Source organism: Vombatus ursinus, unplaced genomic scaffold (assembly GCF_900497805.2).
Source record: "Vombatus ursinus unplaced genomic scaffold, bare-nosed wombat genome assembly UNPS02014768.1, whole genome shotgun sequence".
NCBI classification, from domain to species: Eukaryota; Metazoa; Chordata; class Mammalia; order Diprotodontia; family Vombatidae; genus Vombatus; species Vombatus ursinus.
In genome coordinates, this window is record NW_020954546.1 from 23240795 (window position 1) to 23265985 (window position 25191).

The window sequence follows — 25191 nt, forward strand, 5'->3', positions numbered from 1 at the left end:
CAGACCGATGAGACCGCCGCAGTCAGCCCCGCTCGATCTAGTGGTGATGCAGGAGACAGAGTGCTGGACTTGGAGTCGGGAAATCCTGCCTCAGACACTTACTAGCGGTGTGACCCTGGGCAGGTCACTTAACCCTGTTTGCCTCAGTTTCCCCATCTGTCAAGTGAGCTGGAGAAGGAAATGGCAAATTCCTCCAGTATCTCTGCCAAGAAAACCCCGAATGGAGTCACGAAGAGTCAGACATGACTGAAATGAACGAGCAGCAAATCCTGACCCCTAGTTTCATTGATATGGGGAGATCCCCCCCAATGCAGGTCACAGGTTGGGTCTTCTGTCATTTATAGACCTTGCGAATTACCTAGAGCAGTGGTGTCAAGCTCAAATAGCAATGGATCCCTGCACTTAGAAAACCACAAATTAACGCTGTCTCTGTTGTATTTTTAAACATTTTCCAAATCCATTTTAACCTGGTTCTGGCCCACACTCTGGAGTGTGGCTCAATGCATTGGCCTGAGGGTTGAGAGGTTAAGTGACTGCCCAGGGTCCCTCAGGTAACAAAGATGGCACCTGATCTGAGGTCTTGCTGGCCCTGAGGCCGGCTCCATATCCATTCCTCCATGCTGACTCTCTCAGAAAAGACAAACTGAAGCCACAATAATAATTCTGTGTCACATGTCCCAATACTGAAGAATAATAATAATAGATAGCATTTATATAGTTGGGAGGTTTGCAGAGCATGTTGCAAATGTAAGCCCTGTCCCCCTACTCATTGTATGGGACTCTCTCCTATTGGTGGAGATGGAGGTCCTGTCCTGAGAGTCCAGGGCTCCAGTCTTTGCCCAGCCCCCTCTGGGGACTGTTAGAGTGAGTGTGTCCTTCAAGCATTGGGAGAGAGGATGGGAGAGGCCACGCCCACTCCAGGTTCCTGAAGGAAATGCCTGGGACGACCTAAGGGGAGCTGGCCATCTCCATCATGTCTCTGTCCCCAGCTTGCTACTCTAGAGACGTCGGGGAGTTTCCCCGTGGGTGAGGGCCAAGTCTGCTTCTCATGGCTGAGCTGAGTTATCTCACTCCCAATGGGAGAGCTCCTTCCCTCTGTATTGTCTGGGATGGATTCTCCTATGCAGACCTTCTCTGATTTCTGTTTTGCTGTGATCTGGAGAAATGGGCATCTTTGCTATTCTCCCTGTGTGTTCATTGTGGAACTGGTGTTAGGTGGGAAAGGGGTCAACCTTGGGTTCCTCCTCCCAAAGTGATCTGAAGCTACATGACACCCAGTCATATCCCCTTGATGAACAGTATTTAAAGGGAGCAGATTGATATACCTCCAGCCTACCCTTTCTCCTGGGAGGCAGGGGGACCTCCAGCCCCAGCCCCCCACTTCCCCTCCTGGCAGGGATAGGAGTCCTCCGTCTGGAGAAGGGGGTGGGGAGGAGAACAGTCTGGGGATGTCTATTCTGCCTCCCGGGGAGCCACACCCAAGGACAGTGTCCTTGACACACTTGGGGCCTCACTACACATGTGGGACCCACTCCATCACTCTACTGGTACGCAAATATGATCTCATGTGATCTGATCAACAGGTAGGTGCTATGATTCCCCCCATTTTATAGAGGAAACTGAAGCAGATACTGTTGAAGTGACTCACTCAGGGTCACTCAATTAATGTGTCTGAATTCAGATTTGAACTCAGGTGTTCCAGACTTCAAGTCCAGAACTTCGTCCACTGTGCCCTCTATACGGGATGGGTAGAGAGTGGATATACTGGAGAACCAGGTGGGTAGGGAGGGGCAGCCCCCTACCTGCTGACCACAGACCTGACTGTGTTACTGTGAGTACCCCTAGGTTAGTATGAAGACAAAGTGTATGAATTACCGACTGTGGGACTAAGCTTTTCTCTCCCTCCCCCTTCTCTTTTCTTCTCTCCTCTCTCTACCTCCCTCCCTCCCTCTTTCTCTCTCTCAATTTCCTCTCTGTCTCTCCCTCCCTCTCTCTGTTCCTCTCTCTGCCTCTCTCGTTCTCTGTCTCTGTCTTTCTGTTTTTCTTTCTTTCTCTCTCTTTCTTTCTTTCTCTCTCTCTCTCTCTCTCTCTCTCTCTCTGTCCCTCTCTCTCTCTCTCTCCCTCTCTCACTTGCTCACACTTTTTCCGAGGGCTGAGAGGCTCAGAGCTTCTCTGCCTTGGCCAGACCAGGAGCCCCAAGGCATCCCAGCAAGAATGGTCCAGTGGGGCCTTGGGAAAGTGTCCTTATTGCTGTGTGCCATCTTCAGCATTCCTGTGAGCCATAGTCATCCCTGCAGGATTCTATCGCTGCGGATCCACTTCTGTCTTCTCTTTCGCTTGAATCTCATCCCTGTTCCTCTCCCCTCTGTGTGTGTGTGTGTGTGTGTGTGTGTGTGTGTGTCTCCTCTGCCTGCTTGCGGTGGGTAGTAGACTGAATTGCAGTTCCTCATGTAAATATCCTGATTGATTACCTGATTGAGCTGATTCTCATTTTGATGAACAGGACTTTCTGCCTTTATCTGCAAGTCAGAACTTCCTCAATATGACCAACACATTTTAATTATAGGCAGCCAGGTGGATAGACTTGTAGTCGAGAAGACCTGGCACTCTGTCCAGTGTGCCACCGAGCTACCCCTAGGCACTTAATAAATGCTTATTGATTGGTTGATTGATTGGCAGTGAGAATTTCCTCACTACCCTCTGAGGTGCAGTAGAAAGAGTCTTGTGTCTCTAGTCAGGCCTGATAATCCTCTAGGCCTCACAGGACCTTCCTATGCTTGTGCTGGGCTCTGGGGACGTGATGGGGTCACTCATAATAAGCCCACTGACTGAGAGGGCAGTAAGCTCTCCACATTCCATTCCATGAACACTTTGTTGTTTTTTGTTTGTTTGTTTGTTTTTGTTTTTGCTTTTTGATGAGGCAATTGGGGTTAAGTGACTTGCCCAGGGTCACACAGTAAGTAGTATGTGTCTGAGGCTGCTTTTGAACTCAGGTCCTCCTGACTCCAGGGTCCAGTGCTCTATCCACCATGCCACCTACCTGCCCCCCCATGAACACTTTGTGATTGGCTACTAGGAGCATACAAGGGTATCCCTCAGAGCTGTAAGATCACAGATCTGGAGCTGGAAGGCCATCTGGAACAGCCCCTCATTTTACTGAGGAGGAAACTGAGGCCCAGAGACTTGCCCAAAGTCACAGAAGTAGGAAGCATCAGGAGTGCAAGTTGAATCCTGGTCCTCTCATTCTGGGGCAACTGGGAAGTATAGTGGTTAGAGCACTGGGCCTGGAGTCAGGAAGACTCATCTTCCTAAGTTCAAATCTGACCTCAGACACTTACTAGCTATGTGACCCTGAGCAAGTCACTTCACCCTTTTTGCCTCAGTTTCCTTATCTGTAAAATGAGCTGGAGAAGAAAATGGTCCATCACTCCAGTATCTTTGCAAGAAAACCCCAAATGGGGTCACAGAGAGTCAGACATGACTGAAAACGACCCAACAACCGCCTCCTTACCGCGCTGCCTCCTGTGTCAGAGTGAGGTTGCCTTGTTCTGGCAGCGTCAGGAATCGGGCCCCCTGAGGCTCCCTGAGCTCTGCACTCACCGGCAGCTGTTTCTCCAGGCAGATGCTGAAGGTCTTGGTTTGGTTGGGTTTCAGTTTTTTCAAGGGGATCCGAGTCTCCCCAATGAACTCATTGTGGCGGAATTTGTCCTCGTCACAGACGGAAATCCTGGAAAGCAAGACAGGTTGCCTGTCATAGAGCAGGGTCAAGGGTATCCAGGATTAATGAACATAGGATGGGGACCAAGGTGGGGGCAGGAGGAAACCGTCCAAGCGAGTGGGACCTGCGGACGTTCTCTTCTCCAGGTAGAGCTGAGGGAGGAGCTGTGCTAGCACCGCCTTACCTTTGTATTAATCTGTGAGTCGCTAGAAATTGGGCCTCAGAACTTCGAAGACGTGGATTCAAATCCAGCACTGTGTGACACTGGGCAAATCGCTTAACTTTTTGGCGACTCCCTGAGACTATAAAGGTACTCTGTACAACAAAGATACAAAGTACAAAGGTGCTCTCTGTACAGGCAACCTCTAGTTGCTTCCTGTCTTGGTGGAGGGAGTTTCTTCCTCTGGGACTTCCTTATGTCCGTGAAATCCAGTCCCTATCTCTTAAAGCTCACCTCCTTCAAAAGGCCTTCCTGCATTAACCCCCCCAACTCTCTTCCCTCATCCTAAATCCCCTTCTCTGCTTCTGTATTGCAGTGATATCTCCCTGAGCTTGGAATCCAATGTATCAGTTTCCTCATCTGTAAAATGGGTACAACACTTTTCCTTATCTATAAAATGAGTATAACACTTTCATTAGGAATTGTTGTTTGCCATTTAAAATTACTGTAGACATTTTAAAATTTTAGGAGTCTACCTGCCAAAACAAAATCAGGAACTACATGAACACAATTACAAAACACTTTTCACGCAAATTAAGTCAGATCTAAATAATTGGAAAAGCATCAGTTGCTCGTGGGTAAGCCAAATTAATATAATAGAAATGACAGTTCTACCTAAATTAATTTACTTATTCAGCACCATACCAATCAAACTACCAAAAATTATTTTATAGAGCTAGAAAAAACAATAACAAAATTCATCTGGAAGAACAAAAGGTCCAGAATATCAAGGGAATTAATGAAAAGAAATGCAAAGGAAGGTGGCCTAACTGTACCAGATCTTAAATTGTATTATAAAGCAGCAATCATCAAAACTACTTGGCACTGGCTAAGAAATAGAGTGGTGGATCAGTGGAATAGGTTAGGTATGCAAGACACAACAGTCAATGACTATAATAATCTACTATTTGATAAATCCAAAGACTCCAGCTTCTGGGATAAGAAATCACTAACAAAAACTGCTGGGAAAACTGGAAAAATGTATGGCAGAAACTGGGCATAGACCAATATCTTATACCTTATGCCAAGATAAAGTCAAAATGGGTACAGGATTTAGATATGAAGACTGATACTGTAAGCAAAGTAGAAGAGCAAGGAATAGTTTACCTTTCAGATCACTGGAGAAGGGAAGAATTTATGACCAAACAAGAGATAGAGAATATCATGAAATGCAAAATGGATAATTTTGATTACATTAAATTGAAAAGTTTTTGCACAAAGCCAATGCATCCAAGATTAGGAGAGAAGCAGAAAACTGGGAAAGAATTTTTACCACCAGTATCTCTGATAAGGGCCTCATTTATAAAATATATAGAGAACGGAGTCAAATTTATAAGAATACAAGTCATCCCCCAATTGATAAATGGTCAAAGGACATGAACAGGCAGTTTTCAGAGGAAGAAACTAAAGCTATCTATAGTCAGATGAAAAAACGTTCTAAATCACTATTGATTAGAGAAATGTAAATCAAAGCAACTCTGAGGTACCACATCACGCCTATCAGATTGGCCAACACGACAAAACAGGACAATGATAAATGTTGGAACACTAATGCATTGTTGGTGGAGCTGTGAAATGATTCAACCATTTTGGAGAGCAATTTGGAACTATGCCCATATAAAATTGTGGCTATAAAATTTTATCATAAAAATGATAAAAGATATAAAAGAAATGATGAGCCCAGTGCCTGGCATAGAGTAGGAACTTAATAAATGTTCATTCAAATTAACTTATTGAGCAAACATTTATTAAGCACCTACTATGTGCACAAAAACAAAGTCATCCTTGCCCTTTGGGAGTTTATATTCTAAGGGTGTGGGGTGGGGGATTGGGCATTATAAGCAGAAACTAAGCACAAAATAAAAATGAGTGATTTTTTTTGGGGGGGTGGGGCAGAGGCATCAACAACTTTGGGCATTGGGTTAGGGACTTCCTGAAGGAGGTGGAGCTTTGGCTGAGCTATGCAGGAAGTTGGGGTTCTGATGATGGGGAGAAAAGAAGAGAAGAGAAGGGACGGTATGGGGCAAGGCTCTGCCTGTGCAAAGGCAAAGAGATGGAAATGGAACATTACGTATAGAGAACAGCAAATGAGTCACTTTACCCGGGAGGTACAGTTTGGGAATAAGGAAAATGTGCTTTAAGCCTGGAAAGGAAAACCAGAGCCAGGCGGTGAAAGGCTTTAAAGACCAAATGGAGAAGTCTATGTTTCATTCAAAAGCAGAGAGGTCTTTCAGAAGCCACCCAGGCCAGTCCCTGTACAGATTAGGAAACCGAGGCCCAGAGTGACTTGTTTAAGGTTATATCCAGAAGAGGCTGGGGAGGGGGGCGTGTATCTAAATTTAGGTCTAAGGACTCCAAAGCCAGTGCCTTTCCCCAAAATATGACATAAGAGGGAGCCACTGAGGTTTCCTGAGCATGGTCAGAATTGGAAAAAAAAAGTGCTTTGTAACACTAGATGAATGTCACTCACCATTCTACTGTCATTAACAGTAATGGTAATGACTTTGCCCAATGGTGCTGGTGGGAACCATGTTACATCTGGCCCCTGAGGTTCCTGTCTGGTGCTCTGATTCTTAGATAAACTTGCCTGGGCACAGACTGACCCTCCTGGTCCATATTTGCTGCCCAGGCTTTTTCGGTTCAGGTCTCCCTCCCTGCCAGGAGAGCCATTTCTCCCAGCAGCCCCCACTGTGTTTGGATTGAACAAGCTGCTGGCTGGTGCTGCTGCCTGGCTGCACTTGATAATTTTACATAGACATAGAAAATAGAGACAACTCATTAGGAAGAAAATGGTTCTTGACGCTAAGATGCATCAGCTCTTTTTAGCTCAGCCCTGACTGGGGGAACAAGGGAGGGAGGGGAGCCAGCAGCCAACCCAGTGGGGTCCTCCTTACCTTAGCGTCTTCCGGATCATATCTTCATCTGTGATTCCGTAGTAGGTGAGGGTCTCATTCCAGGTGGGGTTTAGGGTATTCCGAAGAGTTTTTGTTCTGAGTTTATTTGCCTAGAAAAAATTTTAAGAAAGAAATAAAGGCAGAAGAGATAATTATGCCAGAGGAGAGCCCAAGGGGAGCCTCTGGGATAAAACAGCCAGAGGTGTCAGCTGCTTTCTACGCCCTGGGGCATCGGGACAAGAGGGTCCTCTCGGTGCTCCCCCCAGCAGGGCCCCAGGGAGGCAGAACTGTGGAGTCGGCGAAGTTTCCCACCCCCATAGCTTGTGGGGTGCAGTGATTGTGCTTGGCTCTCATCTGCTCTCAGGAGATGGATAGTCATTGACCATCAGGGCAAATTTTAGTGGTTTCTTCTCCTAGGGGGGGAATCAAATCTTCTAATTCTGATTTGTTTGTTGAATGAAAAGCTTAGTCCTTGATGCAGGCTATTAGACCAGGCCCCCTTCACCCAGGGAAGGAGGAGGACCATGCTGATAGAGACAGCAAGAGTGTCTGATAACTGCCCGTGACTACAATGGAGTTCAGAGGGGTTCTATCAATCCCTCTGCTTAGCCTTTGTAAGGGCTCCAGCTTTCCAGCTCCCTTTGTCTACCCCAATAGGAAAACCACATGGACCCTAACATCTGTGGGTCGTCTAGAACCTCGATCGAGCTAGAGCACTGGCATTCAGCTGCCTTTATCTCCACTTTTTAGATTTCCTTGTTTCCTTGAGCAGAGCTTAAACTTGAAGACATGTAGAAATATGACGCCCTTCCTGATTCCCCCATCGATCAGAGCCTCTCCCTGGATTTATTGTGTTTATATTTATGTGTGTATACTTTTTCTTTTTTTATTAATTTATTTTTAGTTTTCAACAATCACTTCCATACGTTTTTGAGTTTTACATTTTTTCCCCCTCCCTCCCCAAGGCGGTGTACAATCTGACATAGGCTCTACATATACATTCCTATTAAACGTATTTTCTGTGTGGTATATTTTGTCACTCCCAGTAGAAAGGTATCTTCTTGAAGGCGGGTACTGTTGTTTCATTTTTGCTTTTGTATGTTCAGCATTTATCACAGTGCCCTGGCGCATAGTAGGCATTTCATAAATCCTTCTTCTTATGGCAGGACCTCCATTCCCCTGCACTCAGCCAGGATGAGGAGCTCAGGATGGTGGTGGGACAGAGAGCATAAGTTTTTCATATGAGTGGGTACGTTTACTAAACCAGCTTCTATACAATCAGTAAAGCCCGGAGTTGGAAAAGTTAGTGTGAAATCTTTACCCTTTTAAATCTAGAAATCTGACTAGCACCATCCTGACAAATTTCAGACCTTAGGAAGCAGGAGAAGGAGGAATTCCTCAATGAGCCCCGCCCAGGAGCAGGATCCTCAGCACCACGTGTTTATTCAGTTACCTCTGAGAACTTGGGAGGACCCCTAGGGATCTTCTGATCTGACACCCTCATTTTGCAGAGAGGTGTAAGTGAATTGTCCAGTTACACACAGTGTGGAGCAGAGGAAGCCACAGGTGGTAAATGGGGTCATTCTAGAGAGGGTAGGACAATGCAGGCTTTGCCAAAGAGATGTCACCCAGATGGGCAGACAAATGAAGGGATGGCGATGGGGGAGGGAGCTGCTTTCCCTGGGTCTAACACGTTGGCACTAGATTTCCAAAAAGCCTGACCCTGTGTGTGAGCCAGAGCCTGTTTTCAAAGGACTGCCCAATCATGGTGTCAAATAAGAACACTCACTCTGGGTGCTCTATGAGCAGGGGTGGTTATGGCTGTTCCTCGGTTATTCCCCAGGTCTCCAGAGCTGGGGGCTATTGGCAGCCTGGACTCTTGTCCCTTTGAATCTCTGCTTCCTGCTGTCAGAGCTGATGTCAAACACAGAAGACCCATGGTGCATGAGTCCGTGAGAGCTTTGGAGCAGAATGTGGAACCCCCAGGGAACCCATAAGATCGCATCTTCCTTTGTGAACCAGGAGGAACCAAAATCAGGAGGAAACTAAAGGCCTGTGAGCAAAGGAGTCTGGGAAACCAGGCATCCAGCTAGCGCCATTGCACAGACTCAGTGAGGATCAGCGCTTTCTCTCTTGTGGGGTGCTCACTCAATGACCACCTATTTGCTCTGCATGCCAATGTGGTGAGGTGGGTGGAGCAGGTGAGGAAACTGAGGCTCAAAGTGAGATGGTACAAATTCAAAGCATTTTGTCAAACAGAATCTAAGCAACGTGTCCAATGTCAGACAGCTACTGTCCCAAACTGGACTCTGTGAAAATCAGATCTTTTACTTGTGTGATTGTTTTACGGCTATGATTTCATTGGAGTAGGGGACTCCCCTTTTTACGGATAAAGAAAGTGAAACTGAGAGAAATTAAGAGATCTGTCCGTGTAGGTGATAGTAAGTATCTGAGGCAGATTCAGACTCAGGTTTTCTTGACTCTAGGTCCCACAATCTATCCCCTACACCTACTCCCTAGCCTCAGTTTCCTTATTTGTAAAATGAGCTCTAGAGTGATGATCTATATTTCACTTTAGTCTCTTCATCTGTAAAATAAGGGGGTTGGAGTAGATGGCTTCTGGGCCTCAGTTTCCTCATCTGTAAAATGAGGTTGGAGTAGATGGCCTCTGGGCCTCGGTTTCCTCATCTGTAAAATCAAGGGATTGGAACAGATGGCCTTGGGGGTCTCTTTCAACTTTAAATCTTTGATCCTGTGATCCTTTCCCTTCCCTTCTCTTTCTCTCCATTCCAGCTCTCTGTCCATCTCCACCTCCTCCACGCTGCACCCTGCTGGGACCTGAGGAGCGCTGGGAGCAGGCCTCCCCAGCACCTTGCCAGTGATGCTCTGGGCCGGATTACTTCAGCAGTTTGAGGGAGGCTGGGAAAAGCAACTCAATTAGGAGGAGGAGAGAGAAACCAGGACACCAGAGCCCCATTTTCAAGGCTGGCCTGCAGATCAGGACTGGGACGTTATGACCTAGCACGGAGCCTGGACGGCGTCTATCAGCTTGGCCTGTTTATCCTTCAGGCGCTGGCCAGTGCCTCTGCTGCTCAGATTTATCTGGCAGAGCTCCGCCCCCACCCGGTCCTGGGGGGTGGGGGGAGATTGGGGGTATTTTTAAAAGCTTCCAATTGTGCTGTTGGGGGTTCAAAAGGAATTTAATTACCCCAGGTGCAAAGCCACTTTATATGGACCTCAATGTCCCCATCTGTACATAATTACAGTGAATGTTTATATCGTGCTTTAATGTTTACAAAGTTTGTTTGCTTTTGAGACTGGGTCTGCCTCTATCTTGCCAGGCTGGATCCACTCAGGAACCCAGTCGGATTTTGATCAAGTTTCCAACCTTGGTCAGTTCATTCCTCCTAAGGGAACCTGAGCCCCGCTCTCGGGAGCTTCCCTTCCTGGTGCTGACACCTGATGGGCTTAGTACTACTGCTGTTCCTCCCGTGTGATCCTTCATCTCCCACCTCCAGGCCTTTGCCCTGGCTATCTCCCATGCCTAGAATTCTCCGCCCCCTCTCCCAGACTTTTTGGGATACTCAGTTTCCTTCTGGACTCTGCTCAAATGCCGCCTTCTGGAGGAGGCCTTTCCCAGCTCCCCAGCTCCCCAGCTCCCCAGCTCCTAGGGTTGTCCCTTCGGAGACTTTGTACCACCCTCTCTTGTATGTAACTAATTGTTTACATTTTGCCTCTCCTGTTAGAATATAAACTCTTTGAAGACAGGGACCGTTTTTGCCTTTCTTTGTATCCTCAGCACTCAGTACAATTCTTGGAACACAGGAAGTGCTTAATAAATGCTTGTTGATGATTGAAAGAGCACCGGCTCTGGCGTCCGAAGACCCAGGGTCAAATGCTTACTACCTGTGTGACCTTAGGGAACATATCTCCCATCCCTGGGCCTCAGTTTCCATCTCTGTACAATGAGGGACTTAGATGCCCCATCTAGCTCCAGATCTGTGATCCTATAAGTCAGTCCCTCTCCCTGTGCCTCAGTTTCCTCCTTTGTAGAATGAGAGGTTTGGACGCCGCTGCCTCTGAGAAACCCTTCAGCTCCAGAGCTCTGATGCTCTGATTCTGTTGGCGATGGGAGCCGCTGAATATTTCTGAGCAGAAGAGCAAAGATATCAGAGCTGTGCACCGGGAAGATGAAGAAGTGGTGCCTTTTTTTGTTTTTGGCAGTGGGAAGAGGTTGGAGGTGGGGAATCCAGTTAAGAGGCCATTGCAATATTCTTGGCAATAGATAATGAAGCCCTGAGCTAGGAGGGTTGTTGTGGGAATTGAAAGGATGAGACAGCTTGGAGAGATACTTCCGAGGTAGACTTAGCGAGAGCTTTTTTGGGCAACAGATTAGATGGGGTGGGGTGGGGTGGGGAAGGGAGAAGGAGAGAGTGAAGCCAAAGCTTCTGCAGTTAGAAGTGTGGGGGAGAGAGAAACCAGAAAGAGGAGCAAGTTTTAAGGGGAAGAGGACGGCTCAGTTTTGAACGTGTTGTGTGACGGATGCTAATGGGATCCATGAAGCCCTCCTGGTCCTCCCACCCCATCTACAGATGACCTTTCCTTCCTCTTCCCTCTCATCCTACCTCTTGCATTTATGAATTGTGTGACCTTAGGCAAATTGTTTAATTTCTCAGTCTTCTCATCTGTAAAACAAGAGGATGGGCAAGATGACCTCTGTGGCCTCTCTCAGCTCACCTAGGATTCCCATTGCTTTGTAGACACGTCCTATGTGTCCAGGAGGCTGTTGGGAATGTGGGCTGGGGCTAGAGATGGGGACCTAGCAGTGATTCACTTGAAAAGTAAAGCAGGAAAGGTTGCTGGGATGAATGTCTCTTTTGTGAGGACCAGCCTCAATGACTTTGGAGGACCTCCTCCAGTCATGCAAACACTTCAAGAACACCGACTGAGATGGAAAAGGAGTGAATCAGTGGAAGGACTACACTTACCAAAGTGTGGCTACACTTACCAAAGTCACCATCCCTCAAGGACTGAAGTTAGTATAAGAGTAGAGTTGACTTTTTAAGAGTGGATGAGAATGTGGAGGTGGGGGGAGGGGGGATCAAAGAGGAAACTGAGACTCAGGGAAGGGAAGTTATTTGCCAGAGTGACATAAATAGTAAGCATCAGTGGTGGGATTTGAACCCAGGTCCTGAGTTCCAAATCCAGTGCTGTTTCTTCTGCATAGGGAGAGAAGAGGAATTGAGTCAAAGCCTTAGGGATTATCAGCATTTTAGGAAAGACAATGAGTAGACTCATAAATCATAGATTCAGAGCTGAAAGAGACCATAAAGGTTCTTGAGTCCACCCCTCCCCCCATTTGACAGATAGGGAAATTGAGGCCCAAGTCCACAATCACAAGGTAGTAAGTGATCCAGAAGAGATTTGAACCCGAGTCTCCAAGTGGTAAGATTTGAACTCTAGAGCCAGGGCTTTCCCCATTGTGCTATGCAATCAGCCAGCAAAGCAGAGAAAAGAAAGGAAAGAGGCTGTTCTCAAGAACCACTGGTGGCTATGCCCTTCCTCAATCTGGACAAATCTTTTCTGCAGCCATTTTTTTTCCTTGCCCATGCCATCTGTCAAAGTAATGAGTTCCTTTAGCTTGTTGCCTCCTGTTTGAAGTAAGACTTCTCCAGGGTGGTCCAAAAGTCTAAGACTTTGTTCTAACTTACTATGACACCCTCTGTGTGATGCTGGCCAAGTCACTTATCCTCTCAGTACCTCAGGAAGTTACAGAGGAGGTGTCACTCTATCTTGGTAGAGGGGCTCCCCTCGCCAGGAGCTCCCTATGCTGCGTTCTAAAGGCTCAGACTGCAGTAAGGTTTTACATATATTATCTCACTTGATCTTCATGACCTGTGAAGTTATTATAATAGAGTTGCGATTATCATGCCTTCTCACTGCATGAAGAAACATCATGATGCTCAGAGTGATTAGCTCAGAGTCACGTAGCTAGTGTCTAGAGGGGAGATTTGAACCCTCGTCTTCCTGGCTCCTAAGCTCTATCTAACCCCCAGGCTGATCATGCCTACCCTGCCCTACCTAGGGCTGGGGTTTTGGCATTAGGGGGCCCTCTGGGGCTTGGGGGCTGCTGGGGGATTGGCCTGCCTGCAGCAGGAGAGAGAAGAGGCAGCTCTCACCTTACTTGCTCCTGGAAGCAAATGCAGTTTGACGTATGGATCTGCCAGCCCATTATGGTCCATTGGCTTCAGTCCCTTAATAAAAAGAGAAAAACAAAGGCCATTGAATTGATTATGACAAAAACCAGCCCATGGCCACCTGGGCATCTGGCTAAGTAGACATCATGAAAATTGACTCCGAATGAAATCCATTTCCACACTCAGGACATATGTTTCTGCCCCACCCCTCTGCTTTCCATGAGGGCTCAGCAAACCACCTGGACCCAGGAGATCTGGACAGTGTACTCTGTGGCTGGTCCCCTGAGGCAGTCGGGGAAAGAGGCTGTCCAAATGGTCAGGCCCCAGCAGGACCCCTCGGTCTCACTCTGTTCTCCGCATGACCGCTGGCCACACCCTCATCTCCACGTGGCCATCTCCTGACAAGGACGGCATGAGTGTGGATGAACTGGTGCATGGTAATCCTTACTTGTGGCTCAAAGCCTGAGTCCCACCACCACTGGGTCAGAAGTGCCTTCTTTTGTATTCCCAGCACTTAGCACAGTGCTGGGCACACAGTAGAGGCTAAGTAACTGTTTATTGATTGATCGTGGTCTACAAAGGACATGGTGCAGCTCTGGCTCCTTTAAATCCAATTCACGAGCAAGTCAAGGCATCACCCTCTTCCAGATGAAGGACAAACACCCCCACCACCACAACAGAGGGCATAGCCAGCACAGAATAGATGTTTGTTGAATTCAATTGGAATGAGAGCAGCTCCAATCTCTATGCCCTTCCTCCCCTGTAGGAAGCTTCCTCTCTGCTTTCCACCTTGCCTATACTCCATCAGCTGCCAAGCCTAGTGATCCTCCCTCCTTGGTCTCCTGCTTTCATCCTCTCCTGATCACTAATATGGTCACCATCCTCATCCAGCACTTAGCACAGCACCTGGCACACAGTAGGCATTTAATAAATGCTTATTGATTGCTTGATTGATTGGTTCAGGTTCTCATTGACTTTCACTTGAACTATCCTAACAGCTTCCCAATTGGTGTCCTTCCCTCCAGCCTCTCTCCTCTCCAATCCAGTCAGTCAGTCAAACAGCATTTATTAAGCTCTTACTGTATACCAGGCACTGTGCAGAGTGCAGGGGATAAAAAGAAAGGCAAAAACAAGAACCCTGATTTTATCCTTGAGGACAGTGGGGGGAGTGGGAAACAACATGCAAATAACTGTGTACATATATGATATATAATATAATTTAAAGATAATCTCAGATGGAAAGGACTGGGGGGATGAGGGAGGCAGAAAAAGCCTCCTGCAGAAGGTGGGATTTGAACTGGGTCTTGAAGGAAGCCAGGAGGCAGAGGTAAGGAGGGAGACTGTTCCAGGCATGGGAGGATAGCCAGTGAAAAGTCAGGAGATGGCTTAACTCTTCAATAATCTCCAATAGACATTCATTCAGTTGATCAATAAGCTGTTGGTCAATAAGCATTTATTAAGTACCTACTATGTGCCAAGCACTAGAGATGCAGAGTTAAAAGACAGTCACTGTTGTCCAGAAGCTCATGGTCTAACGGGGGAGACAGACACGCAAACAATTATGTACAAACAAGATAGAGACAGGATACACTGGAGATAGTCAGTACAGGATGATCTAGCTTCCACTTGGCTGCCAAAATAATCTTCTTGAGGGACAGGTCTAACCATATAATTTGCTTCGCTCAAAACCTTCCAGTGGCTTCCTCTTGTCTATGGGAGAAAATACAGATGCGACAGCCTGACATTTAAAACCTTCCAGAATCTGGCTCCAGCTTGGCTGCATGTTACCTTGATAAATCAGCAAGCACAATTTGCCTTCGCTTACTCTACACTACAGCCAAACCTAGCTGCTACTGGCTTTCCTCATCTTGTTTTGCCTTTCCCTGCCACCATGAATTTGAGCCGGGCATCCTCCCAGCTAGAAATGCATTACTTCCCCCTCTGTTTTAATCCCTTCTCTCTGGCCACCACCTCCACAGCCTCCTTCACAACTGGCTCCCCTACCACACCAGAAAATAAGCCTGGGAGAAACTTCCATTCAGTGGCCCATCTTGGATGAGAACTGCTTTGCCCTTCTCTTTCCTCCACTTATGGAACCATGATAAATCAATTTTGCTATTCATTGGTCCTGGAAGGGCTGTGTCAATCTGTCCCACTCACCATCTTTTGAGGGTAGGAGCTGTCTTTGCTTTTATATTTTTATCAGAGTTTAGCAAAATACTTGGAACATAGTAAGTCTTAAATAAATCCCTCTATCCCTCCCTTCTTTCCATCTTTCCTCCCTCTCTCCCTCCCTTCCTTCCTTTATCCCTCCTTCCCTTTCCTCCCTTCCCCCTTCTCCCTCCCTCTGTCCTTCCCTCCCTCCCTTCCTTCCCTCCCTCCCTTCCTTCCCTCCCTCCTTCCTTCCTTCTTTCCCTCCTTCCCTCCTTCCTTCCTTCCTTCCTTCCTTCCTTCCTTCCTTCTTTCCTTCCTTCCTTCCTTCCTTCCTTCCTTCCCTTTTTTTCTTTCTATGTCTGTCTATCTTCCAACAGACTTAGAGTCCAGGAACCTAAATTCAGATTCTGCTTTTGCCCCTGACTACTTGTTGATTTCACCTCTTTGCCGACGATTCACCAAGGCCAATAAGAAGGTGCATCAGTGGTCTTCTTTGTATGCAAAGAAAATCGAACACAGAGGGTCTACCCTGTAACATTTTCCATTGGAAATGTTTGGGAGCTTAATAATTTAATTATTTAAATGTGCTGCCACTCAGCGACTCTGTCTTCCAGCGATTATAGAACATGTGGACTCACTTCTCTGCATGAATACCTATGCTGGTCAAGTAATTTACTTCCCCTCTCTGGGCCTCAGTTTCCTCATCTGTAAAATGATGGTGTTTGGATTAGATCGTGTAGTGTAGTAGCAAAAATGCAGGATTGAGAGTACAAAGTGATGGTCCAAAGCTTCACTCTACTGCTTACTGTGTGGCAGGTTGGACAAGGTCATACTCCCTCTCTGAGCCTCAGTTTCCGAACCTGCAAAATGAAGAGGGTAGACTCGATGACGTTGGAGGCCCTTTCAAGCTCTAAATCTATGCCTGGAACACAGTAAGCACTTAATAAATGTTTATTAGCTGACTGACAGATCCTATGATCCTAAGGATACTAGTTCTGGAAAAGGTCATTAGAGGCAGCATGGTACAGCGGAAAGAGCATTGGCTGTGAGGTCTGAGGGCCTGGGTTCAAATCCTGATTCATTGATATTAGAGTCAGAGGAGTTGGGTTCAAATCCCACCTGTGACATTTACTACTTGTGTGACCTCGGACAAGTCACATAACTTCCATGGGCTTCAGTTTCCTCATCCATCAAGTGAGGGGGTTGGAGTAGAAGACCTCTGAGCTTCCCTTCCTGCCAGTTGTTGACTCAGGATCCTAGGATCCCCTCATTTGGGTCCCCCTGGCTCTGAGAAAGGATCTTCCCTTCCATGAGACTGCAGGAATGTAGTGGAGTCAGGGTCAGAATGGGAGATATAAAACTGGCTTGAGAATTGAAAGGGAATTCACCCTGAGTGCTTCAGGAGGGTCCCGTCTGCCAAGCGCCAGGATCTTCTCATTGACTGCGTCGAAACTGATCAAAGACTAGCACCGGACCTGAAATCCCAGATTTTTTATATGAGCGAAGTTGATTAAACTGTGGGATTTTTTTGGATGACTTTTGTATTACTGCTTACGAATCCATATTTCAGAACAGCTCACAGGCTTATTCAAGATTGCTCACCATTGTAATCAATTTAAAAAATCCTCATGACCCACACTCATATGGATTTCTGATTATATAGCCTAGTATCGTGGGAGAAAAAATAAAAAAAACTCCTCCAAACTTGGATCCTTCGTTTAGTTCTGTGCCGACCTTTTACTGAAGGGTAAATTGAGGCCCAGAGAGGGAAAAATGACTTACTTGAGTTGACAGATGGATAGAGAGTATTTATTAAGCTGTTACTATGTGCCAGGGGATACAAAAGCAAATCTATGATCCTACCTGGTGAGTGGGTAACTCTGGGGGATTGGATCATTGTGGGTATTTTGTGATGATTCCTGGTGGATGCTGTTGGTACTTCAAAAACTTGGCAAGTATTCCTTTCTGTCAGTAAGAGTAGTAAGATGAATATTGAAATGTACATTTCTACATTGCTTCACAATTTACAAAGCATTTAAAGCCCTTCCCAATCTGGCCCTACCTACCTTTCTAATCTTATTAGGTATTACTCAGTCATGAATGCCATAGTCCAGCCAAGACACCTAATTATTGTTTCCTGTACATGACATCTCATCTTCCAGCACTTTGCCCAAGCTGCTCCCATGCCTGGAATGCCCTCCCTTCTCTCCTTTGCCTTTTAGAATTCCTAGTTTCCATCAAAGCCAAACTCAATTGTTACCTCCTAGAGGACCTTTCCTGGGCCAAATTAAGTGGGTGCGTGCTTGTGTGTGTTTGCACATGTGTGTATGTGTGTGTGTGTGTATAGTGGGGGTCCTAGTTATGTTACCCTGCTTGTTTCTATCAGTGTGTATTTGTGAGTCTTTTTTGGTGTGTGTGTGTGTGTGTGTGTGTGTGTGTACGTGTGAGTGTAGGAATAAATAGCTGTCCTATACTTAATACCCTTTCTGGAGGGAGACCCTAGCCAGGAGTCACACCAGGGCTCTGGGTTAGGGGTGTAAAGAGCCTGAGCCCTTTGTAGGGGCCAGGGCTGAATCTGATCCTCAAGTTTGAGCCTAGAGCTGAGGGAAACCCTGAGTGGTGGAAGATGAGCACCACCCCAGAGACTCACCTAGACCCCTGCCAGTTGTGTTACATTGTATATATTTTATGTCTGCTACATGTCATTTTGTTTTCATTGATAGAATGTAACTTCTTGAGAGCAGGACCTATTCCTTTTTTTAGTCTTTGTATCACCAGCACCCAGAACAATACCAGGTCGCACAGTAGGTACTTAATAAACATTTGATGATTGGCTGAGCAAGACATTATCTAACTCGGTCCTTTCATTTTATAGAGAAGAAAATTGAGAACCGGAGGGAGTCGGAAGTCACCAATCTTTACACCCCTGGCCAGAATCCTGGATTGGCTCCTGTCTGGGGTCTCTCCCCACAAAGGGGCATTAAGCAATGACAAAGTGAGGCCTGAGATCCAGGTCCCCTACACAGGAATGCAGAATACCCCCAATACAGCCCCAAGTGTGTACCCTCTTGCCTCATGATGGGGCAAGGTCACAGGCAATGCCGTTTTCTGTTGTCCCAAGAGATGGATTGGACAAAGGGTTCTGGAGATTGTCATTGGTGGATAATCAGGTAAATTACAGACCTGTTGAATGTCACAGATGAACCTTGGAGTTCATCTAGTCCAGGGGTGGGGAACCTGCAGCCTCGAGGCCATATATGGCCCTCTAGGTCCTCAAGTGCTGCCCTTTGACTGAATCCAAACTTCACAGAACAAATCCCCTTAATAAAAGGATTTGTTCTGTAAAACTTGGACTGGGTCAAAAGGCCACACCCAAGGACCTAGAAGGTCACATGTAGATTCTAGTCCAATCTCTTCCTTTCACAGAGGAGGAAATAGAGGCACAGAGAGGTTAGAGTATTTGCTCATAGAGAATGGCAGACCTGGTGCTTGAACCAGGCCCCCTGGACTCCCAATCTTAATTAAAGCACAAATAAAAATAGTAACAGCAAACACATAGCTTTTAAAGGTTTGCAAAGCATGTTACATGTTATTTCATCTGATCCTCAGCCATATCTTTCGGTGGGGTGTGTGTGTGTGTGGTCCTCCTGACATTGTCTACAGACAGATCCAGGAAATCTCATTCGTGTGTCTTCTTCAGAGCTCAGCTCATATACCATTATCTAATTGAAGCCCTTCTGTATCCCCCCCTCTCCCCACTGCATTCTCTTTCTCTTGAAACCACTTTGGCTAATATTGTATAATACTTATCTATGTACATGTTGTATCTCTTTTCCCTCCCTCCTCCCCTGGAATGCCCTCCCTTCTCTCCTTTGCCTTTTAGAAGGCAAAGATTCTTCTTCTTTTTTTTTTTTTTGTAATTGTGTCCCCAGCACCTAGCATTGTTCTGGTACCTAGTAGGTGCCTAATTAATGTTTAATTGAATTGAGTTGAACATGTATGTTGTAATCCACACATGTGTGGACACATCCCTTCTTCTCCACCTGGGAAGTTCTCTCCAGATTGGACTTCTGAAGCCAAGCCTTCCCTCATCTCTTGGAGCTGCTCCCTACCTTCCAGTCCCCTAAGTTGATGCACTCAATTTTGTAAATTCCTCCTCAGGACTGAACAGTTCTAACTCATGAAAGAGTGAGTGGAGACTTACCTAGCCCATAGTCTTCAGAGTATGCGTCATTTATGAACATCTTGCCATCTGCCTTGCTACTGCATGCTCAAACCCTATGTCCACCCTTAACACATCCCCTCTATCACTCCGGGAACAAATCAGCTTTTCTGTTGCTTCTGGAAAGGATGTGACAGTCAATTGTCCTGTAATTCTACTCACCATCCCAGAGACTCCCCAGACCCAAACTCCCTTCCCAGGCCTCCACTAGCCTAATTTGTTGTTACCCCCGTTAGAATGGAAGCTCTTTGAAGTTAGGGGCCATTTGTCTTCCTTTTGCGCTTATATCTCTCGTGTCCATTAACGGCACTTGATAGAATTGGCACCTGATAAATGCGTGCGGTCATTCCTTAATTCAGTTCTGATTCTGAGTCCTGAGGTCCTGAAGATGCTAGACCTCAGTCCCATATACTCAACCTGATTTTGGCACCACCCTTTCCCTAGCCTAAGGCAAAAACAGATAAACCAACCCAATCGGTGTCTGTCCTGGTTTCCCCTCATTTGGACAGCTCCTTTACAAACACCTGCTAAGGCCCAGACTCAAAGCTGTCTTGCCCATGGAGTGGAATCCAATTGTCTTCTGAATCTTGTGAAGCCAACCTGGTTTGGGTAGCTTAGCTGTAGGCACCAGAGGGCAGGGGACGGGGCAAAAAGCCCAGGACTGAATTGTTCTGCTTTGCCTTCTTACACAAAGAGAGATTGATAATTAGGCTGGCCCTTTCTCCTTCCTTTTTCATAGGTTCTCACTGCCCTCACAGAGCTGCTGGGTGCCTTGGGAGGAGGAGGAGGAGGAAGGTTCTAGCTAATTCAAAGGCAGAGGCAAGGCAGTGACCCAGGGAGCAGGGAAGGGGCCATCTCTTGGCAGCCTGGGTTTTGTCAACATTGTCCGAACTGGCTGTGTGTGTGATTGTGTGTGTGTGTGTGTGTGTGTGTGTGTATGTTTGCACCTTTAAGAGGGAGGGAGAATGGACAGATGAGCCTGACTTCCTGCCCACTGAGAAACCTGAGAATCTTGGTAGTCTAACAGCTCTCTTGGTGATACCCACTTCTTTCTTTCCTTCCCATAGGCCTGAGCCAAAGCCTCTATTTCCATTGCCCTGTTGTTTAAGAACTAAACACTTAAGAGGCTTGTTCATGCCATGATCATAATGACTCCCGTCTCTTGGAGTGTACTTAGAAGTCTGCACCATTCTCTCCTCAAAACCACCCTGCAAAGGATGCTGGGTGAGGATTATTATCCCACTTGACAGAAGGAAACTGACACCACCCCATCCCCAGTTAGACTGAAAGTTCCCTGAAGGCAGGGGTGGTTTTATCTTTATATTGGTATCCCCAGCACTGAGAACAGTGCCTGGTACAGAGCTGGTCCTTAGCAAATGTTTGTTGATTGATTTTCCATCCACCAGGGATATGGTGGCTTCCAACACCAGCCTCTCAAGGCTCCCTGGGCCTTTGCTGAGCCTTCATATGTTCCCATAGGCACTGATACCCACCCAGCCCTAAGGGGTGGAGAGTGTGTATGTAGGAGAGAGAGACAGAGAGGAGAGAGAGAGACAGACAGACAAAAAGAACCAGAGGGCTGGCCCATGGCCCGCATGAGCAGTCTTTCTTCCTCCTTCTTTCTCCACCTCTCACAGATAGATACTGTCACCACCACCCCCTCCCCCTGCCCTACTATTTCTCTGACCCTTCTAGTCTGGTCCTTGATCAGGCTCAGGCTGTCCCCCACCCCAATCTTATGTCTCTCAGCCCTAGCACCTGCCCTAAAGCCACACCTCCTCCCATAGAACAGCTTCCTAAGAGGCTGGATGTGGCTCCTAAGAAGCTGGAAGGCTCCAGTCCTTTTTTTTTTCATGTATCTCTCACGCCCAGTCATCTGATGTACTGTTTAGAGGGTGAGGTCCATGTTAGAGATCACAGTTCCAGGGAAATTTGACCAGAGGCCAGTGTAATAATAGCTAACATGTACATAATCCTTTAAGGGTTGCAAGATGCTTTACGTATATTATTTCATTTGATGCTCTTAACAACCCTGTGTGGTGGGAGATATTATTATCCCCATTTTACAGATAAGCAAATTGAGGTTGAATGAGTTTAAGTGATATACCCAGGGTCACACAGCTATTAAGTCTCCAAGGTTGGACTCAAACTCAGGTCTTCCCAATTTCAAGTTTAGCACTCTCTCCACTGCACCCCCAAGCTGCCTATGTGGGGTGTCCCATGGGGCTCAGGCCACTCCTGTCTCCTCCCTTTCACCAAAAAAAGGTCAAAAGGTGGATGTCTCCCTTCCAACACTCCAGATCCACAAATGCAGCTCTCACTGGGGAGTCTCTTTTCTTAGGGTACAACCATTGAAAAAAGAGAGAGAAGGAGCTCAAGAGAGAGAACAGGAGAAAGGCTCACCCTCTGGTCAGGAGAGGAGGAAAGCATTTGGTCCTTGGTTTTAACCCTTTCTCTTTCATTCCTCCCTTTCCTGACCCCTAACACACACACACACCCACCCACACACCCACACCCACACCCACACCCACACTCACACACCCCCCCACACTCACCCCACACACACACACCCTAGAGCACTGCAGAAGGACTCCAGGGGCACTGTGACACCTGAGATATCAGCAAAGGGATCAAGGAATAGTGGGGGAAGAGGGCTGAGCAGTGCCAACCTTAACTCTTCCCTCAAGGAGTCAAGTTTCCTCATTCCTCATCTTTCCCCACCCTTCCATGGGGGCAGCCCAGTGGATAGAGCGCAGGGCCTGGAGTCTCAAAGACCTCAGTTCAAATCTGACCTCAGACATTTACTAGTTGTGTACCCTGGGCAGGTCACTTAGCCCTGTTTGCCTCAGTTTCCTCATCTGTAAAATGAACTGGAGAAGGAAATGGCAAACCACTCCAGTATCTCTGCCAAGAAAACCCCAAATGGAGTCACCCAGAGTCAAAACAATTGAACAACAATCCCCTTCTTCCATTCTTCTTTGTAATTCTTTCCCTCCCACCCACATTCCCTGAAAAACAAAACAAAACATCTACCAAAGCTTAGAGGGACAGACAATCAATGGAAGAAGGAACCAGAAGCTGGAGATTTAATGGGTAAAGGGAAGGAAGAGCAGGCTAAGAGTCTGTAGGGGCAGGATCTGAGTCATCCAAAACTTACTCCTCCACCCATCCCCCCATGATAATTTCCCATCTATATCAGCCTAACTATGTTTGGTCATTTCACCAGCTCTGCAGTAACTGTGCTAATGGAGGAGATGTGCTGCGTCTAAGTGCAGACCAATGACCGTTTCATTTTATCTCCCACCCCACTCTGGCCACAAAGAACCCTCCTGGGCACTGCTGGGATTCCTGACCAATCAAAGGCAACAGTAAAGCATGAGGCATGTGAAGGCATGAGAAGGCTAAGTGGAATGAGTGGATTTGGGATTAGAGTTCAAATCTTTCCTCTGATGCTTACTACCTATGTGACCTTGGGCAAGTCATTTGAACTTCCTGGGCATTGGACCCATTGCACTCCCCCCAGATTATACATTCCTTGAGGGCAGGAGCTCTAACCAGCCCCTTTCTGGTGCTAGATCCATGAGCCCCTGAAAGGATCATAACCAAGGCCAAGTTCAGCTTCTAGTCCAAAGACTAGACTCCTTGCCAAAGCAAGGCATTCTCTGGTCCCCTCAAAGGACCAGACACTTAGCCCAGCTCCCTCTCCATTTTACAGAGGAGTTTTAGGGACTTGGCAGAGGTTGTAAAGGTTGTAAACACCAGAGGCAGGAGTTGCACTCAGGACCTCTGACTGCAAATTCAGGGTTCTTCCCACTGTGCCATACTGCCCCCCTGTGCCTTGGGAGGCACCTGCACACGGGTTGGAGAGGTAAATCCAGCACTCCAGTTGGCCTGTCTGTCTCTCTCATTGTACCCAGGAGTCTCTTTCATTGGTCAGGGTGTTGGTTATTATGTAGCCCCAGGCAGGTGTACAGACGTATGTATTGTCAAGATATTAGGAGACACTGTGTTTTCCAGAGCTAAGGCCCAGCATGTAAGCTGTGTCCTGAGCTTGGCATAACAACAATCCTTTGCACTCACCCTCTGGATGATCTCACCCTGTGGCAAAATCACATCATTACCATACTGCCTTGACCAGCACCAGGTGTTATCTGAACTTGGATAAGCACTGGACAAGCTTGGACAAGTACCCATGGTCTGGCCAGGACTCCTGCTATGAATCAAACTTGTCGTGTTGTTGCTATTCTCCCTCACTGCCAGGGCTGCAGCTCACTGTGCAACCATTGGTATAAGAGCATTGGGATATCCCCACCCTGCCTCAGGTCCCCCCACTAGGGGTGGGGCCCCAGCATGTGTGTCTAGATCTCTCCTTGCTTGCAAGCCGTTTCCCTCACTTTGAAATTAAACTTCTGTTTGACTCCTGATTCTCCTGTCTCTAGCCTGCTCTGTTTGGCTCCAGCCATCCACAGGTTTGGTCTGGTTGACACTGTCTATTTGGGATGCCCTAGTAATTGACTGGGACCTCGGCCTGATATAAGCCTAAGGCTGAGAGTTGAGCTTTTGCACGTAGAAACTCCCACCTGGGCCGCCCCCCCAATTCACCCCATTCCCAGGCATTTGGTCACCAGGGAATCTGAGTGGTGCAGAGATAGTGTGGATGACTCCAAAGACCCTAAACCCATAATCACCTTACAAGGGGAGGACCCTTGCTTGGCCCCCTTCAGTCATGGAACCTCAGTGGTTCCATGCTGGCTGGAGAACAAAAAAAGGAATGAAGAACTTCAGGAAAGCTTGCTAGTTTTCCTGTCTTCCTATTTCAGCCATCTAAACGTGGCCGTTATTTGGGAGAAACTATCAACAGGCCCAGCAGAAGCCCAGCTATGCTACCACGGGATCTACTTCAAGTAAGCTACTCTAAGCACTTACCTTTCTATAGACAAACTTTGGCATCTTCCTTTCCAAAAGTGAGTGCCAGAGGAGGGAGATGGGAATGAATGGGTGACAGAGGTTGGGACAGGACAGCAGGAGGGAATGAGAAGAGATTGAAAAAAGTGACTGGTAAATGACCATCCCTCACTCTGGGCAGCCATCGGGACCCAGGGGGCAGCAGGGTGTGGGCAGCCCCGGAGCTGAGTGGGAAAGTCATTGTGCAAATCAGACGCCACTGAAAGCTTTTAAAATGCTCCAAACCCTGGGGGATGGAGAGCGAATGCCGGGATATGGAAGGTCAGTTCCAAGTCTTTGGAGGTTGTCTTTGGAGGACGGGGTGAGTTGAGATTTAGAGCTGGGCCAGGAGATGAAATTCAGAACAAAATTTTTCTTCAGGCACAGCCTAGCCATAACTAGGTATTTTTGCATCCAAGACAGCTACCAGAGAGAGTACCCAGGGTTGGCAGTATAAAATGTGCCTTCGGTTCACAGAGTGCTGCCCTGTGGATGTTAGATGGGATCATATAGAATTACCCCTCCATATCATACCATCTGGGAGCTTCCTATTTTAACTCCTTGTTTGTGCTAACTAGGTGTTAAGATTGGTTGTTTCTACACTGAAGAAATTCAGCAGCTTTAGGCTAAGCCCAGATTGTTCTGCCTACTTATGGCGCAGGGCTCAACTTTGCCCACTTCTGTTTAAGAGTGGAGATTGACCACCACAATGGAGAATGTCTGCTATGCTGCCTACCCCAGCTTGGTCCTTTGGGGTAGCAGGGCCAAAAAGAGGGGACCAGCTCTGTGTCCCTTCTGTGCCTTTCCCGTGCCCTGCCCGTCATCCCTGGGAAGTGCCCTGG

The 25191-nt window shown here is 47.1% G+C and overlaps 1 protein-coding gene across 1 annotated transcript in view; it reads right to left on the reverse strand.

The window, feature by feature from the left end:
* DOC2B (double C2 domain beta) overlaps positions 1 to 25191 on the reverse strand; it is a 62235-nt gene that overhangs the window by 10020 nt on the left and 27024 nt on the right. The window contains exons 3-5 of the mRNA XM_027862425.1: positions 13012 to 13086; positions 6833 to 6942; positions 3601 to 3727 (exon numbers count right to left, since the gene is read on the reverse strand). Coding sequence (XP_027718226.1) covers positions 3601 to 3727; positions 6833 to 6942; positions 13012 to 13086 — 312 coding nt within the window. The remainder of the gene's footprint in view (positions 1 to 3600; positions 3728 to 6832; positions 6943 to 13011; positions 13087 to 25191) is intronic.